Source organism: Montipora capricornis, chromosome 3 (assembly GCF_036669925.1).
Source record: "Montipora capricornis isolate CH-2021 chromosome 3, ASM3666992v2, whole genome shotgun sequence".
Lineage (NCBI taxonomy): Eukaryota > Metazoa > Cnidaria > Anthozoa > Scleractinia > Acroporidae > Montipora > Montipora capricornis.
In genome coordinates, this window is record NC_090885.1 from 32,541,409 (window position 1) to 32,558,908 (window position 17,500).

General features: G+C 41.0%; 2 protein-coding genes across 6 annotated transcripts in view; both read left to right on the plus strand.

Annotated features, from left to right (window-relative positions):
• LOC138042934 (dual specificity mitogen-activated protein kinase kinase 5-like) overlaps positions 1 to 17,500 on the plus strand; it is a 316,165-nt gene that overhangs the window by 179,026 nt on the left and 119,639 nt on the right. The gene's annotated exons all lie outside the window — the stretch shown is intronic.
• Positions 5,332 to 14,282, plus strand: LOC138041769 (delta-like protein 4). The gene is made up of 6 exons (XM_068887481.1): positions 5,332 to 5,344; positions 6,990 to 7,310; positions 8,016 to 8,132; positions 9,018 to 9,143; positions 9,986 to 10,096; positions 11,443 to 14,282. Exons 1-6 carry the CDS (start codon positions 5,332 to 5,334, stop codon positions 12,081 to 12,083), a joined length of 1,329 nt encoding a protein of 442 aa, XP_068743582.1. The 3' UTR covers positions 12,084 to 14,282.

Below are 17,500 nucleotides of genomic sequence, written 5' to 3' on the forward strand. Positions count from 1 at the left end.
AGTCAAGAGGAATTATTGTGATCTTTACTTTATTTTGCGGAATCTCATCTTTAAGTGCTAGGCGCCAAACTGCATTTTGGCTTCAACGAATCAAATTTCATTTCGATGGTATGAGCCTAGTCCAGAAGCTAAAAGGTGACCAGAAAATATTTTCAGAAGAAGCAGATACTCTTCTTTGTATGGCACTTAGTGAATATTCTAAAATCTAGAGTATACATTTCAGTTTGTGTTAATTTGTTATACCTTTGAAAGGTATGTCTATTGTAAGTAGTGTATAGTTGTAAACCATCATGTGTATACTCTTTTTTTCTTTACCATTTTTAAAAGTGTGTACATTCCAAGTACATTCCAAGTAATGTAAGATTGCAAATTGGTTATGGTTTTGTAAGTAATATAGATTGTTCGTAGAGTAAAAAAAGTAATAAAGTAATAGAATACAAAAAAACCTGTATAGGTTTCAATCAAGAACAACGGCTGAAAAAACAGAGCAACTGTAGCTGGGACACAGGTTCACAGCATTTCTCCAGGTCACAAGATCCAACAGTGGGAAAAGTGCCTTGGAGAGGGAAGCAAGAAGAGGACCCTGACAATTTTCTTGTCGACTGAGTGGAAGCAGGACAAGGACAAAGAAAAGCTAGGTGGCGAAGTCTTGTACGTAACATGTAAGGAGCACTGCCACAAGATATCTGCAGAGGAAATACCATTTGTAGATGAGCTGAAATCAACACAAGAGGAAGAGCTTTGCAACGTTTTGAAAAGCACTTCCAGGATTACAGGACTCCAGGGTGGCTTAGTGGTTATCTATCGAGCCTCCCACCACTGCTGGCCGGGGTTCAGCTCTGGCCCCGGCTTGCATGTGAGCTGAGTTTCAGTCAATCTCAACCTGACTCGAGGGTTTTTCTCTGGGTACTCCGGTTTTCCTCCCTCATCAAAATCGACTCACAGCTAATTAGCATCTAGCTGTGGTGCTGTGCTCCGACATCAACATGGACTGTATAGCGGTCCGCCCTTCATAATTCAGTCCTCAAGACTGCAAGTAAAGGGTGATTAGCACTGCCAATTATTACATACTTTTTGCCGCCGTAACACAGTCAGCGCATTTCTTGGTCGCGGAAAAGTTAATCAATTGCGGCAAACAAAACGTGACAGGTCACTAGCTCAAAGAACCCTCCAAGAACTTGGAGAGGATGGAACATTTCTAATGATTTGTTCAAGAAGCTACATAAATTTACGAGCCACATGTACAGCTCCACTCCAGCTACAGAAGATGTGAATACACTGCGGATGTATGCTTTTCCGCGCTACGAAAGGTGAAATCGAGTCAAACTAGCTGCCTCCATGTGCAGATAGTCGTAAAAACATTGTTAACGCGCAAACGTTCAAGCAAGGTTTGGAAACTGAGTCTGATTGGTTGCCCTAAAGTCCCGTCTCCTGCTGACTGATTAGGTTGGTGCCTGGAAACAGGTTGGGTCAGAGCATCTTGCAACAGATTCGATGGAAGGAGATCCTGTTCCTTTTCAAAGGCTACATTACAACTGCTGTCTTGCAGATATAACCGATCCTGTAAGCTGTCTGACTGTTTTTGTATGAAGTATAGTTTGAAACAAATGTTTTGAAATGCACTATGTCTAGACCGAAAGAGTGTCAGAATCGCCACGTCGAAGAAACTAACTCGCAGCAGTTCATTACAGGTAATAGGCTAGTTTTGATTTGTACAATGACAAAAGATAAAAGGCCAGGTTCAGGGGAATGATTCGCATTCTCCTTTGTTTTGTATAAGAAAATGCACATACTTTGCTCAAGCTAGACTCTTTCTTTTGTTCTTTAAAATTCAAAACTGGCCTATTGGCTGATTGTGGGAGGCGCGGTGGCCTCATGGTTAGTGCGCTCGACTCCGGATCGAGTGGTCCGGGTTCGGGGCCTGGCAGGGGACATTGTGTTGTGTTCTTGGGCAAGACACTTTACTCTCACGGTTCCTCTCTCCACCCAGGTGTATAAATGGGTACCGGCGTAATGCTGGGGGTAACCCTGCGATGGACTAGCATCCCATCCAGGGGGGAGTACAAATACTCCTAGTCGCTTCATGCTACAGAAACCGGAGATAAGCGCCGGCCTGATAAGCCTTCTGGCTCGTAAGCGGAGACTTTACCTATTGGCTGATTAATAAAGGTTTGTACCGCAAATGTTACAAATGTCCATAAACATTACAAAATAACAAGTAGTTATACTGATCTACTTACATTGGCTGAAGTTTCAATTTTCCTTGAAATGCCTAGCTAGGTAATACTAAGTCGTGAATAATCAGGAGGCGGATCCCCGGCGAACTGCAACAGTTTTACTGTCCAGATACTTTCGCAAAAGGGATGGCCTTCTTATATAACTCAACAAATGCCACGGGGGGTCTAGCTGTTTATGTTTTGTTCTGAATTTGATACAAAAAGATGTAGAAACAATTGTTTTACTCTAAAAAAGGGTATCTGAAACACCTAAATCGCTGCAAATGATGCAAAATTTAAGATTGCACTGCACAGAAATAGATTACTTTCGCCAAATATCTGACATGCAATACTCCATAAAAATATGTCTTAACGTGTAAACTTGACAATGTGTTGGTAGGAAAGTTATAATTAAGAGTATATTTGAAACATTATGAAGTTTCTATACACCGTGAATTTAATTGAAGAGGCATCTATTAAGGAAGCAATGCTTGGAGCGTTCACTTTTAGCTGTAGGTAATATAAAGTCATGCTTGCGCTCACGGAGCACACGTCTCCTCTTTCGAGATAACAAATCATGAAGTATATGATTGATTACGTTCTTAAAGAGCTTAGAGTCCCTATCTTTAATTAAGTCAATTATAGTTGTTTTCTTTAACTCCCTCCAAGTGGAACTCGTACCACACTCGTGTACATCCCATTGCTTAGGACATACCTGTTCCCCGTTAACAGTTAAATGTGCACCACATCCTGTAGCACTAGCGTTAGAATAAACAACATATTTAGACGGTCTGAACGGAGAATCTATAATACTTTTCAGATTCAGTCTATCTAAATTGGTTTCCCAAAAGTCAATTTCTCTTACACAATACTGATCCAAAGTAAACTTCGAATCCCAATCCTGCGCTGCTGCGACAGATATTGAGCAATATCTGGTCATAATTCTGGAGATGTTCCCAAACACTGCCCCGGCGGAAATAATCTTCCCCCACAAGGGAAGCTAATTCCCTGGCAGATACGTTATATACGTTAAAATGTTTTTGAGCATACTTCGAACACAGCCCGCAATACTAGACAACCGTCTATCCGAAATTCGAATAGTTCCGTGACTAGAGTCCCAAACTATACCTAACCACTGAATGACCTGACAAGCAGTCCAATGGGACTTCTTGTCGTTGGTAATAAAACCGGCTTTATATAAATCAGATCTAACACAGACGGCTAACGCTGCACAGGAGAATTGATCAGCCTCAATTAACCAACCGTCGTCCAGGAATATAGCAACACTGATCCCGTGGATCCTCCAATATTTTTCGAGTGGCTTAAGGCACTTAGTAAAGATAAAGGGGGCTGAAGCTAATCCAAAAGGCAAAACAGTAAATGCGAAATACCTGAACTTAGTATCACCTGAAAACTTCCACGCGAAACCTAAGAAAGTCTGATGATCTGCACAAATATCGATATGATGATAGCCACTCTTTAAATCAAACGAAATCATGAAACCTCCTTTTTGGAAATAAGACAAGGCTACCTTCCAGTCTTCGTACTGGACTCTTTGTTTGATAAGATGTTTATTAACGTACCTTAAAATCTAATATTAACCTCTTCTTCCCATTTGGTTGAACGGACACAGATAGAGGGTTAATCACATAAGGGGGAGCTTGGACTTCTACCACCCGATACGTATATAAAAGTTCTAAAATTGTTTCCTCGACAAATTTTGGATAATGCCAAGAAGACATATTGTTATTGAGAACGTCCCCGGAGGGAATTGTCTCGAAGGGAAGACGATAGCCGTCTTGAATGAACGATAAAGTAAACTCAGGCGCGCCTATATCATGCCAGAAAGATATATTTCTCCTCAAACTGCCTTTGACCTGCAATGCGGCCGACCCAGTCAAGCTTTCATGTTCGTAATCATTTATTACCTCGATAAGTTCGTCTAAAGGAGCGTCATTAACACTAAAATTTGGATGCCCCATCATTGAATCCTCCTGATCCGGGCTTAGTAGGTGTGGCGCTGCTCGAATAAAGGAAACCGCTTCTGTTGGACTGTGCGACAAAAGGGTTTCCGACTCTGCAGTCCTTGGCCCAGTGCCCGGCGCGATTGCATCTGTAACAACGGTTGACGCCTGCAACATATTCTGAACGGCCTGGGAAAAGGAAATTAGAACATGATGAAAAAATTAAAAAACTGGCAAGGGCGGGCGGGTGGGGCTGCAAACTTCAATGTGAGCATGGAAAGCGAGAGTGAGAGGACTAACTCACACTGCACAGACTTTAAATACTGAAACCCCACCAATCAGAAATACCCAAGGGACACGCCCAAGCGGCGTGTCCTGTTAATGAACTGTAAAAACCGCATACCAGCAGAAAATATATTTACGTTCTAATTCGTTGCGCTTAAATGAACGTAAATTATTTTCACCTTAAATTCTTTAGAAATACAAGACCAAAGGAATGATGGTTGGATGCTCAGGCAATCCAATCAACGCGAGATATCACAAAGAAATGAAAGGTCTTACCGCGAAAAAGCTGAACATCGCTAGTAGATTTAAACTTTTTAGAAGTATTGCCCAAACTAGCCTTGCATTCCTTTCTTTTCTTTTCAGCCAATAATTTAGCCTTCCGAATTTTCTTCTCATCTTCAGAATTGGAACCAAGCTCATCCGACTCGTATTCCTGCACTACCAGCCACCCGTCTTTGCTTCTGTCTGCAAGCTTTATTAATTTCTGCCGCTTCTTTATGAACTGTCTCCCTTCTGCCACGAGCTTGCGGACCTCTTGCGGCTGGTTCAGGTTGATCTCTATCTGACCAAAGATGTTATCCAATTGGGCATTCAACTCGAACTGTTTCCTATTGCCCTCGAATTTAAACTCGGCGGTTTTTTTAACGACTTTCGACTTTCTCTCGAACTGCTTGCTTTTTTCCTCGAGTTGGGATGCTAGGTAGGTTTTGAATAGAGAGAACACTTGATCAACCAAAGGTGGATTTGATTGATCCTGCTGTGATGACGAGTTCTCCGCAACTTCGGGCGCCGGAGAGGTTAAAACTTCCGCATCCAATTGAGCCGACTTACTATCCATTCTTCAGGCTACAAACTTCAATGTGAGCATGGAAAGCGAGAGTGAGAGGACTAACTCACACTTGCACAGACTGAAACCCCACCAATCAGAAATACCCAAGGGACACGCCCAAGCGGCGTGTCCTGCTAATAAACTGTAAAAACCGCATACCAGCAGAAAATATATTTTCTCACAGCTGTCAGATTAGAATCTCATCATGGTACACTGGATCAGGTGGATGGTTAACTACTCCAAAATGGAATTCAGAGTTTGTTGTTTTGATTAAGCACCAGAGACATTAAGGTCGTTGCTATTGTTGATGTTGAAGTTGATAAGACGGATTTTCCAGTTGTTTCTGCGTAGGATAGCAACTCCACCTCCCATTCGATCATCTTTACGATCCTTTCTTACTACAACATATCCGTCAGGACATACTAGACTAGAAGAAACTTTGCTGATCAGCCATGCTTCCGTGATGAGGCATTATAAATGTCAATATTTTTGTTATGAAGCTCAGCATGTAAAGTAGGAGTAGTGGCGGTTTTAACAATCGATCGAGCATTAACAATGACCATAATTTTATGTGTAGTTTTAGTCGGTTCAGGACCAGGCTTTGAGCAGTTAATTGTAATCAAATTCCTATGAAGCATATTGTCGATTCCTCTGGGAGATCTTGAAGGTCTTGAATTTGCATAATGGCGACAGTTCGATGCCAGGGAATCGATTTTCCTTGAAGAGTTTATCAAGCGTTGTCAGACAGAATGACCAACCCTGTTGCCTCTTGTATTCTATAGTAAGCCCAAGTCTTTAATCCAATGAATACTTGTGTTGGTGGGCGATTTCACATCAGCAGGTTGTTACGGCATTCTCGGTCCAAGTTCAACAGCACTGCTTGAGAAAGCATGTTAGAACTTCACGCGAAGATAAAGTTTAATACTAAGATAGAGACTCCAAAACTAGTTATGATCTTTTGCTAAGGCTATTTGGAAATATATACAATCGAAAAAAAGCGATTGAAAAGTTTATAAAATATCAAAATTTAAAAATTACGAGGAGAACCCAACAAACGCTGCCATCCCTTGAGCTTACACTTACACACATGCTCTTTATTCATTTCCCTTGCAACAAAACAGCACCAAACATGCACCCGAAGGTATTTTGTGAATTTAAATTGAGTACTTTATTGAGAGGATGTTCTGTAAAAAGATGAAGTCAATTCAATATACTCGACCGTCAGGCTGTCAACAAAAGGCTGAGCAAAAGGCTAAATCTGTCAAATTGCGAGGGCTATCACAATTTTTTTTATAAACTAGAGACATCGGAGAGTCTAAAATGGTACCAAAAGGCCATTTTTAGAGATTGTTTCATGGACTATACCGATAGTATGTTAATAACAATAGATAGTTGTTTTAACCTGGGGAGGGATTTTTGTTTGTTTGTTGGAAACATTAGTGCTTGATATAAATGAGTTTGAGGTCATGCAAGGTTGGGGTAAATAGCTTCCTTTTTTGTGTAACAGATGAGAAAGATGCCGGGAGCACCGGCTATGTGGTTGCAAATGCGTAAATACAAAATGTAAATACTGCTGTATACAAGCATGCAGAGCTGTAGTGCTATTGATCATGTTTATGAATTTAATAGGAAAACGAGTCGGTCGGCGTATTTTACTCTTTTCCTATATTTTTTAACACATTTCTGTTTTCAAAGACTTCAGCGTAAGACTGGCCGGATCACCAATCAGTAATGCTGGACGAGTGGAGGTATTCTACGCTGGAATCTGGGGCACAATTTTTGGCTACCGTTGGAGTCTGATAAATGCTCATGTTGTCTGCCGTCAGCTTGGATATCCAGGGGCAATTTCTTCCGGACAAAGAGGCCAGTTTGATTTCGGCAACACCTTAGTTTGGTTTCAATACGTGAGATGTTTAGGAAATGAAACCAGTTTCCAGGAATGTCCAAAATCCGTCGCTGGTTATCTTCGAGACAATTATTTGGCAACAGCATTATGCAAATTACCATACCAGCAAGGTTAATTATATTGTTGTTTATTTTCAGCCTTTTTTCTTCTCTCGTAGCAAGAAGTGATGTTTTTGTACCGTATCTAGACAAAAGGGACAACGAACTATCAGAAAAGGCTCTATCTACCAATGAATAGACCAATTTCGATATATTTAAATCCAGTCCAAAACAAAAGGATCATCTCGAGGCTCTGGGGAATAAACTCATACAAATCCTTCTTTTTATTCCCCAGAGCCTCGAGATGATGTATTTTGTTTAAGAACGCATTTAATATATCGAAATTGGTCTATTAGCATCTATAGTTTGAGAATATTCAGCTTCAGTGCGTTGAATTTCGTTGAAGTCGATCCATGATCTTAGGAATCCGTTATGCTTATACACAGGAGTTTTCATTTGCCATGCTAAACAATTTTAGAAAATCCTTATTTTTTTTAAATTCGTATGTGCGGCTCTGCTTCTTTATACTTTGACCACAAAGTTAAGTCAGTTTTCACGTCAAGTTTTCGATGGTGCCCAAAATCGGTCCCTGGGATTTAGAGGGAATCAATATGCAAGAACATTGTGTTTATTACTATACCATCCACTTTTTCGAAATGTGCTTGTGAATTTTCCCCTTGTAGATGATTCACAATCTGAAGCAATTTGAAAATTACATTTCACGTTTAGAGACTACTCTAAACTGGTAAGTGACAAACGTTTTTTTTGACCAATCAGGTACCTCTCAAAATTGCTCTAACCTGAAGTGCACAAGCAATGGAAAATGCATAAACACTCCAGCTGGTGCTGTTTGCAACTGCACTGACGGTTTTTCAGGTCTCCAGTGCGAAATACGTGAGTTGAAAAACGCGATGCTCATTGCTGTGTAGAGGGACGTATCCTCCAGAAAATACATAAAGGAAGGCAGAAAGGGGAGGCCAAAAAAATCTCTCCCTCTTCCCCCCCCCCCCCCTCCCCCACACCCCACTTCACCCAAAATGAACATTTGATCTGTTGAAATAGTGCCTACACCATTCTCGGAATACAGTGATGTGGCCAAAATCTAAGGCTTGGGAAGACGACCTTTGAGAGTTACAGAAACCTCTAATAATATAGGACAAAAAGCCTCCCTGTGGACTCCTTGGCTCATCCCTAAATCCTCCCCCGGTGTCTAGGAGAAAATGACATTAACAGACGAGGAAAGACTACGTGGTTTAGATCTTGGGGCTATGTAAATTGCGTTTCCCGAACCCTTCATGTAGGTATAAGGTAGGGTCGATCACAGGAAATTCAAAATGAAGTTTCCTTTAAATCTCCATGTCGGCCTTTCCGGATGATTTCACGCCTACGGAGGGGCTGCCTTACAACTTTGGGAAATTCCCAAGAATTCCCTGCCAGTTCTCATTCTGCGTCTCTAGTTCTCTTCGGTCGTGAATATCCAAGAGTTTAATTTAGGTCAAGACAAATGCCGGCTAGGTTAAATTAATTATTTTTCCCTGTGTGACGTCAGGAAAGGGGAGCTGTCTCTATAGACGCGCTCAAACCAGGAGAAATAACTCACAATGTCAAACTTCACATCCGTCTGGTTAATTATCTTTCTGAAAGAAAGGGAAGGGTGCAATGTGTAATTTTGGCACAGCATTACGGCATGACAATGCCAAAATAATGAGCAATTGCGGTATAAGAAAAAGGTTTCCAATCAGATCCTTTAAATTCTTAATTCATGTACTTCCATTTCAGCGTCGTTTAATCCATGCCAATTTTCTTGTCAAAATGGTGGCCAGTGTTTCAGAAATGAATCCTCGTTCCTCTGTGCTTGCCCAAGAGGACTAACTGGAAAGCTCTGTGAAGAAAAAATCGTAAATGGTGAGGCTCTTTTAACTTTAACTTGTTTGTTTGATATCACGGCTTGATCAAGCTTCCAGTGTATCATCAAAGACTGGCTCGGCTTTAGAGTACTCATCAGTTTAATCGCACGTGACTAATTACTGGATTGTGAAACTGACTTCGTTTATATTGATATTTACTTAATTTTACATGATCAATTTTGATCATTAACAAGAAATGTATATGATGACACTGACATGATCCAGTTCGCGCAAGAGTTTAGAATTGCTGACGGTGTTTTGGCATAATAAACCAACTTTAGTGTTTCGCTTAACTCGTGGAGTGAAAGCAAGAGAAATCTACTTGCGCGAATTATGGTATAGCGAGAGGTGGGTCCTCTTTCGGAAGGGAAATTCGAATTCGCTAACGTATAGTCAGTTTTGGCCACTTTTCAATCGGTAGCAAGGAGAAACGTGATGATTGTAACTGTCCTCTATGTTCGAAACGGGTTATGCAGTGTAATCCATTCCCGACAAAAGACAACCAAGCTTTGGTAAGGTACGCGGTTTGGTAGTTTTCTATTGACATACTAACGAAAGGGCGCTGTGGCGGGTCACTATCAACAACAACAACGAAAAGGTCTTTCCTTATAGTATCCGGATTTTGAGAGCTGTGACACCGCCCCTTACGAACATTAACTGAACTCATAAAAGCACGAAACGACAACAAACGAATGTCATTCGTGTTATCCCAAAGTTGAACGCCTTCAAAAGACGATTTGAAAATGGGTTGATAGATGGTATCAGATGATCAGCTTCTTTCAGTAAAGCTTTCCCTTTTAGGCGGCCAATTGATTTTGTTTGATTTCTACTGGTTTTCAGTTGTTGATCCATGCCTGAGCCGCCCATGCACAAACAAGACTTCATGTTACCACAATGGAACTCATCACTTCTGTTTACCAATTAAAGACGGAAACCTCTGGAAAATTGAAGGTGAGATAGCTGTTATTATTTTTACAATTCTCGAATATGCCGCACAACAAATAGCACACAAAAATTTGTCTAGTGAATTGTCTATTAATGTTTCCATATGCTGGCGTAGCAGTTATGACTTTTCCACTGGAGATGGTATGTAAAGAACGCAAATGACTATCGTGGCCTCCACATTCTTTCCAGCTCTATTTCCCGTCAAAACAGACCGACAAGGCCAGTCAATACACAAAAAATATTAGAAAGGGCCCGGTAAGATCATGGTCAAGTACGACTGAGAGATTCGCTTTGACACATTGAGAAATTATTGCACCTTTTACAGCCTGTCCTTGAGTATGCTGCGCCTGTTTGGACACCTCTTCCCAGTCATCCGGTTAACGCTATTGGATATGTGCAAATAATAGCCTTAAGTACAATTCATTTTGCTTAAGTATGGGATGCCGCGCTTCAGAATGCTGACTTGGAGTCTTTCCAAAAAACGTTCAATTTGGTTTTTAATTTAACCAAAACCTGCGTTATGGATCGCTTAATTTTCGTCACAGACATAGCACGTTTAGATCATCCAGATGTTCCTTGAGATCTGGATAAGTTATATAAGAACTTTCTTGGCCGTACAAAAAGGTTAATTAAGCAGGTTTTCACAAGTTGATGTTCCCATTGAAGTCTTTATAGAATGTGACTCCTACATTTGTAGGTAAACTATTGGTATATATAACAACTATTCACCTCAATGTCGGTGGCCAGTGGAGGGTATTTACCTCGCCGCGAATTGTTTTAGTGTATACTAAAAGAATGAGATAATATAGCGCGAAAATTTTAACTCAATTATTCCTGCAATATTTTCGGGCGCAAATCCCGCGCGAGTTGCTCGGAGGTGAGTAGCAAAGAAATGTACGGAGTTTGCGTAGCCAATCAGAGCGCGACTTTAACGCTTTCCGTTCTTTTAGTATTTACTAAATACTGGTCTGCATTGATGTTTGATGTGAACGCTGACATTTGCTGAAATTAACGTAGTTGCAACTAAGTTGCCTTAGCATTATTATTATTATTACTAATATCACCATCGTAATCAGTACGTATTATTAATGCACACGATTTGCTGCTGGGCAAAGATAGTGTTATAGTGATTTTGAACTCACGTTCCCTGGCGCCTTTTCTATTCTTGGTGTATGCATGCTTCTTTGCTGGGCTCGTTAACGATAGTACTTTTCTCGGTGTTCTTAAAAATTTTTAGGTTTTTATGTACCTTAAAATATGCTGTGTCCTTTATAAGAACAAAAACTGAGCTATGTAAACTTCACTTTTACGGATACAGTAGACTAAGCAAAAGTAACGTTTACTTTTCCCAGGAAACTCCATGCCTGTCAAGGGAAAGGAAGCCATCAATGCTTACATTATCGCAATATCCGCATCGATTGTTGTGGTTCTTGTGGCTGTAGTTGTTTTCTTGGGCTTTAAAATCCGACGGCTAAACACGCAACTAACATCACGTCCTAGTGCCACAACGAAGATCTACAACAATAACACGTTCCAGGCCGATCCAGTTAACGAGGTACCAGAAGGGTCGTCAACTAGCCTTACTCACAGGGACTTGGGTTTGGGCTACGCTAACTTTGGCGCTGAAAATGATATTGAGTACGATAATGTTTTCAAGATGTCGTCTCGTCCTCTTCCAGCAATTCCTTCAGAGTCACAGAGAAGTGATCCATTTCCGAGGATTGGAAAACGTCCTGTATATGACTGTTCAGGGGAACAAAAGTCTGAGTCAAGAGCAGTGCGTTATGCTGGCTTGCAAGGGAGAGGCATGAACAGTGCTGAAGTAACCGTGGCTGAACCTTCATCTTACATGTCTCTCTCTTCAAGGAAGCCCGAACATCATGATGGCGTGTACTCTGGCCTTACCTATAATGGTGAAGTGGCTATTGCGCCAAAACAGAAAACAAAAAAAGGAAAGAATAATGGTCGCTTGTATGCTAACACACAAAAGTAATAACGCTGAATAATAAAGCAAGTCGGGATTCGAAAGGAATACATTGTAGACAAGCGGGTCGATATGATATGATTTTCTTAGTGTCGCAGCCAAAGTGTTCCTCTTAGTCTATTGATCTGGGCTTTTACTAGGTGCATCATATATCTTGATTCCTTTTAAAACTCATGCGGTGCAAGAAAAATTCATTGCTAAACTTGTGAATTCCAAAGCAAATTTATCGCTTCGTGCGATATCGGTTTTTAGTGTAAAATTTACCGTAGAATTTACTAGTTAGGAAATGAATTTTTCTATAGAAGAAAACAAAGAAATGATTTAATTAAGCAGCAACCGGAAACATCAAAACGCGGACAATTCGAAACCTTTTATTTTCACTCACCCTACAGGCTGTAAGAACAAATAACCAGGGAGCTCCGCTTTTAGGCTTGGTTAAATCTATTTAGTATCACCCAACTAGTGGACTAATGCAAATCCTGCATTTTGATTGGCTACGCTACTAGACGACTATTAGTAATAGTCCTCGAGTAGCGAAAAGCGTGGCGCTTTCTTTCGTTTTATTCCCAAATAAATATCTGTTCAAATATCTCTTGCATTTGCTAACTTTATTATTGACTTTTCTGTCCGACTAGTTTGGTGATACTAAAACAATTAGACCCTTCGCCCTCAAGGGCCACGGGTCAATAGCCCATTCGGCTTCGCCTCATGGGCTAGCGACCCGTAGCCCTTGCGGGCTACGGGTCTAGTTGTTAAATATTATATTTTTATTCCTTTAATAAGTCGTTTATCGAATTGCAACTGCTTTAACTGATTATTCTCTGTAACTCATGAGTAGGGCTCATACTATCATTAATTATTTTTCTTACTTATTTCGAATTTGATTTTGCAGTGCTTGGCCTAATTTCACCTCAGTTCTCCTAATTTCAGCCACTCTCCTCAACTACTGGAAACAAGAACAATTTTAGTTCATCGGCTTGCTACCGTACTGAAGTTTGAATGGTTTAACTCCGGCCGGATCGACACTCGGGATCTTTAAACTAAAGAATTGCCTTTGTAATGACATTAGTAAAACAAAATTGATTTTGGCCTCACAGAATACCCGTTAAAAGAGTGCCAAACAGTATTCCCTGTTCTCGTTGTTCGGCTTGAAGCACAGTTTGTAAAGTGCATTTGGTTATATTCACAGAGCAAATGCACCATATAGATGTTATCTCGTGACAAATCGTGACATACCATTATACAAATGTCGTACATTTTCGTCTTTATAACCATAATATCTAGAAATCGCTAGTGATCCTTCCAATCTGATTGGTTCTCAGCAGTGCTATATATTTCCAAATCACCCTTTTTTTTGCCCCAAATCACACCTTTTCTCCAGCTTATGAGAAAGCGACACTAAAACAAAACAACCAATCCGATCTAAGCTTTGTTTCAAGTAACCAATCCAATTGCAAGAAAATGATTTATAAAAAAAGCCATTGTGTGGCGAATGTTGCAGCTTTTGTTCCCAAAACTTTTCCTTAAAAAATGGATGAATTTAATTACACTTACCGTTTTGTAAATGATGATAATAAGCTCCTTCAGGCTGAAGATCTAGCTAGATCTACGTTTAGGGGAGTTTCTAACGATCAGAGTCCATTTTGTGTCCGGCAACTGGATCAATAAACTATTGGTACTGATTAAAATCTTTTATGTAATAAAGTGGTAATTGAACTTTTTGTCGTGCAATTTCGGTCTGAAATTATTCTTGTGATTTGAAATCAATGCATGATTTCACGTATGATTTCAGATCAAACTGCACTGCACTCCGTTCAGTTCAGTTGCTATTATTAATCAGCCATACGATTGTAAAGCCTTCTTTTGGTAAAGTGAGAAAGGAGGAATGATCGCAAAGTTAAGATTAACTTTTCCTTGTTGTCATTTTTCCCTCTTTAGGTTTGTTTGCTTTCTGTTTTGTTGTTGTTGTTGTTTTTCTGTTTTGTTTCCTTTTACTTTTTAAATTAAGAAAACGAAAACAATCCATAATATTGTAGTTAGGGTTAGCCGAGCACCCCTCCGTCCGAGTTGGTCAAAAAATCCTGAGTTAGGAAGAAGTATATATGCATAGCAATTACTTTATAATCAGCTGAATCGTGGTACATATGCGGACCAATTGAATTAGTAGGGGGTAGGGGAAACTACTAGGAAAATAATATTAAAGTAGCATTTGTAACTTTGCACAATTATTATCCATATATAATCAGTAAAGGTATTAATAAAAATCGAACTTCAACTTTTGGTAAGTATCATTAAACTTTTGCATTCCATCTTGTCGCGCATTACTGGCAAAAATGTGACACGGGACCCTATGATTTAACATAAGATGACAGCAGTTATTCTCCCCTGATAAGTCTCGTTCTTGTCAAATACTCCTTAGGGTCACCATCCACTTGGACCTTGCTGGGTTGCACTGTTAAACACAGTTGACCCTGTGGCTATCATGGTATGAACAAGAAGAAGAAGTGCTTGACCCCTTTGGGAAGTGACTAATGCCAATAACTTGCGAGTTTCAGAGTTTAACTTTTGAGAGAAATCTGTGACTTCTTTGCTTGCATCCCACACTGCTGTATAACGAGCCATGGGTGGACGAGATTTAAATACTCCCTTACGAAACCTTGAAACTAAGGATGTTTACCAACTGAAATTCCATCAACTGAGGGGGGTATTTTAGTAAGGGCTGACCTAGGTTCGTTGAGGCTACTGTAACTAAGGCCACCATTAAATAAAGTGAGTAAGAATCCAATAGCTTGGCATAAAGATGAACAAACTGCACTAATCTGTTCTCTATGACAGAATTCAAGCCATTTTTTGAAATAGGACTGATACTGTTTGCATGTGTGCATCAACGGTGAAATAATATATGAAACTGAAGTCAACTGAGTCAACTGAGTCAACTGAAGGTATGATCCAGCTCCACAAAGGACCAGCTCCCAAAGTCAGTGGGTTCAAACCTCTAAACGCAATTGCTAAAATTGTGTTCATAACTGCGAGAATCATAGCTTCACTTGAGGAATATTAAAAAAAAACAAAACATTTTGTAGACTGGAATTTTCTCTTGAATCCCCGCTTAATAAAACGCGGACAAATTTGATCTGTCTTATGCCAAATTAACTTCAAATGTTAATCACCATGTTATGATGGCCCCTGCTGTTTAACGCCCAATCACAGGAAACGCTCGGAAAAATCGAGAGAGTGAACGGAATGGCAAGAAGTGTTCTCGATAAGTTGACAGGAATCAAAGATGACTTAGTTAGAGAACAAGTAGGATGGCAGGACTGGGATTTACCTGAAAATGGAGGGATATCAATCCCCTGACAGAAGCCAGAACTTTTTCCAACAAGGTTATGACTTCTAAACGTCCCGATAACAAATTTCTATTGTACCACGCAGACATCACGGGCCGCCGTCCCTGTGTTTACTGTGAAGGAACCAATCACGTCTAACGAGATTGCACGCGCGTGTGTACGGTGGACGAAAGGAAGAAGACACTTGGGTCAAAGCGAATGTGCATTAATTGTGCTAGGCCCAAACACCCTGCGGCTGAGTGCAAGAGCAAGATGCGTTGTCAGAAGTGCGGACAGAAACATCGATTATGCATGCAAGGAGACCAATTGTTGACAGTGGAGGGGGTGCTCTGCCATGCCTTCTCGACACTGGAGCAGGGAGTTCATACGCTTTGGACGTACTACTAGCCAAACTCTCCAAACGCTCTCGTTCCAAAAAAATTCGACAAATTGATATGATGCTTGAGTCGTTAACACGCGAAGTTGAACTCTATACTATTAAAGTGAATTTGATTGAAGACGGAGAACCATTAAGTGTGGAAGTTACCAGGGTGGAAAAACGCGACTTACTTACGATTAGCAACCCTCACTACCAGAAGATTATCGATACCTACCCTCATCTAAATGGACTAGGGATGACAGACCACGACCTTAAGCTACACCTCCCAGTACATCTAATACTTGGGGCGAACGATTGTGCAGCGATAAAGACGTCGGAGAGACTGCGAGTTGGGCTTCCAGGTGAACCAATGGCTGAGAAGACCAAGCTGGGTGGACTGTTATGTCACCGGTACCGGCATAGATAACACAAGTATGGTGTTGACGCAGACGAGTTATGCTGACCACGAAGAGTTATGCCGACTTCATGTTGGGTCTTGCAGATATCCCAGATGAAGGGTAATTACCCGACTTTACCAAACCATAAAGCAACGACAAGGAAAGGTTACGTTTATGCAAACGTTGGCCGTGTAGCACTTATATTTTAAACAGAGTTAACTGAACAGAGTGTAATGTGAAGTGCTAGATTTCAATCCCATATGAACCATGTGAGCGTTAGCCCTACAGATGGAAATGGGCCCACACAAGGACAGAGAAAAACTCTGACCAGGGTGGGAATTCAACCCACGACCTTCGGGTTAGATCTCCGCCGCTCCAAGTGCTACAAGGCCAACGTTTGCATAAACGTAACCTTTCCTTGTACTTGTACATGTTCATTGCCGTGACTTTAACATCTTCACTTCCCACGGCCTGCTCCCGTCTGACCTTGTAGCTCAGTCGGTAGAGCGGCGGAGATCTAACCCGAAGGTCGTGGGTTCAATTACCACCCTGGTCAGAGTTTTTCTCTGTCCTTGTGTGGGCCCATTTCCATCTGTAGGGCTAACGCTCACATGGTTCATATGGGATTGAAATCTAGCACTTCACATTACACTTTGTTCAGTTAACTCTGTTTAAAATATAAGTGCTACACGGCCAACGTTTCCATAAACGTAACCTTTCCTTGTTCTTGTACATGTTCATTGCCGTGACTTTAACATCTTCACTTCCCACGGCCTGCTCCCGTCTGACCTTGTAGCTCAGTCGGTAGAGCGGCGGAGATCTAACCCGAAGGTCGTGGGTTCAATTACCACCCTGGTCAGAGTTTTTCTCTGTCCTTTTGTGTGCCCATTTCCATCTGTAGGGCTAACGCTCACATGGTTCATATGGGATTGAAATCTAGCACTTCACATTACACTCTGTTCAGTTAACTCTGCATAAAGCAACGAGTTTGCGAATACTTGGCAATCTTCAGAGAAAACTTCAACGGCTTTGTGTGACTGGGACCTATGCTGTCCGAGGGGATAGTGCAGGCTGCCAATGATCCGCCCCAGGAAAAGAAATTTCACCACAAAGCTAAGGATCGTGTATGACGCCTCGTTCAGCTCTGGCACTGAAGTACCAAGTTTGAATGATTGTTTATATGCCGGACCGCCACTTCAAAGCCACCTTTGGAGGGTCTTAGTACGCATGCGCTTCCATCCAGTTCTGATTACTGGCGATCTGCATTCCTTCAGGTGCGCATCGAAAAGGAAGAAAGGGATGCACTAAGAATTCATTGGAAGG

What these genes read in the sequence shown, in the direction of transcription:
- LOC138041769 (XM_068887481.1), top strand. An exon ending in AGGTCTCCAGTGCGAAATAC is followed by an intron (nt 8,133 to 9,017) that starts GTGAGTTGAAAA and finishes CTTCCATTTCAG; the next exon opens with CGTCGTTTAATCCATGCCAA. An exon ending in TGAAGAAAAAATCGTAAATG is followed by an intron (nt 9,144 to 9,985) that starts GTGAGGCTCTTT and finishes ACTGGTTTTCAG; the next exon opens with TTGTTGATCCATGCCTGAGC.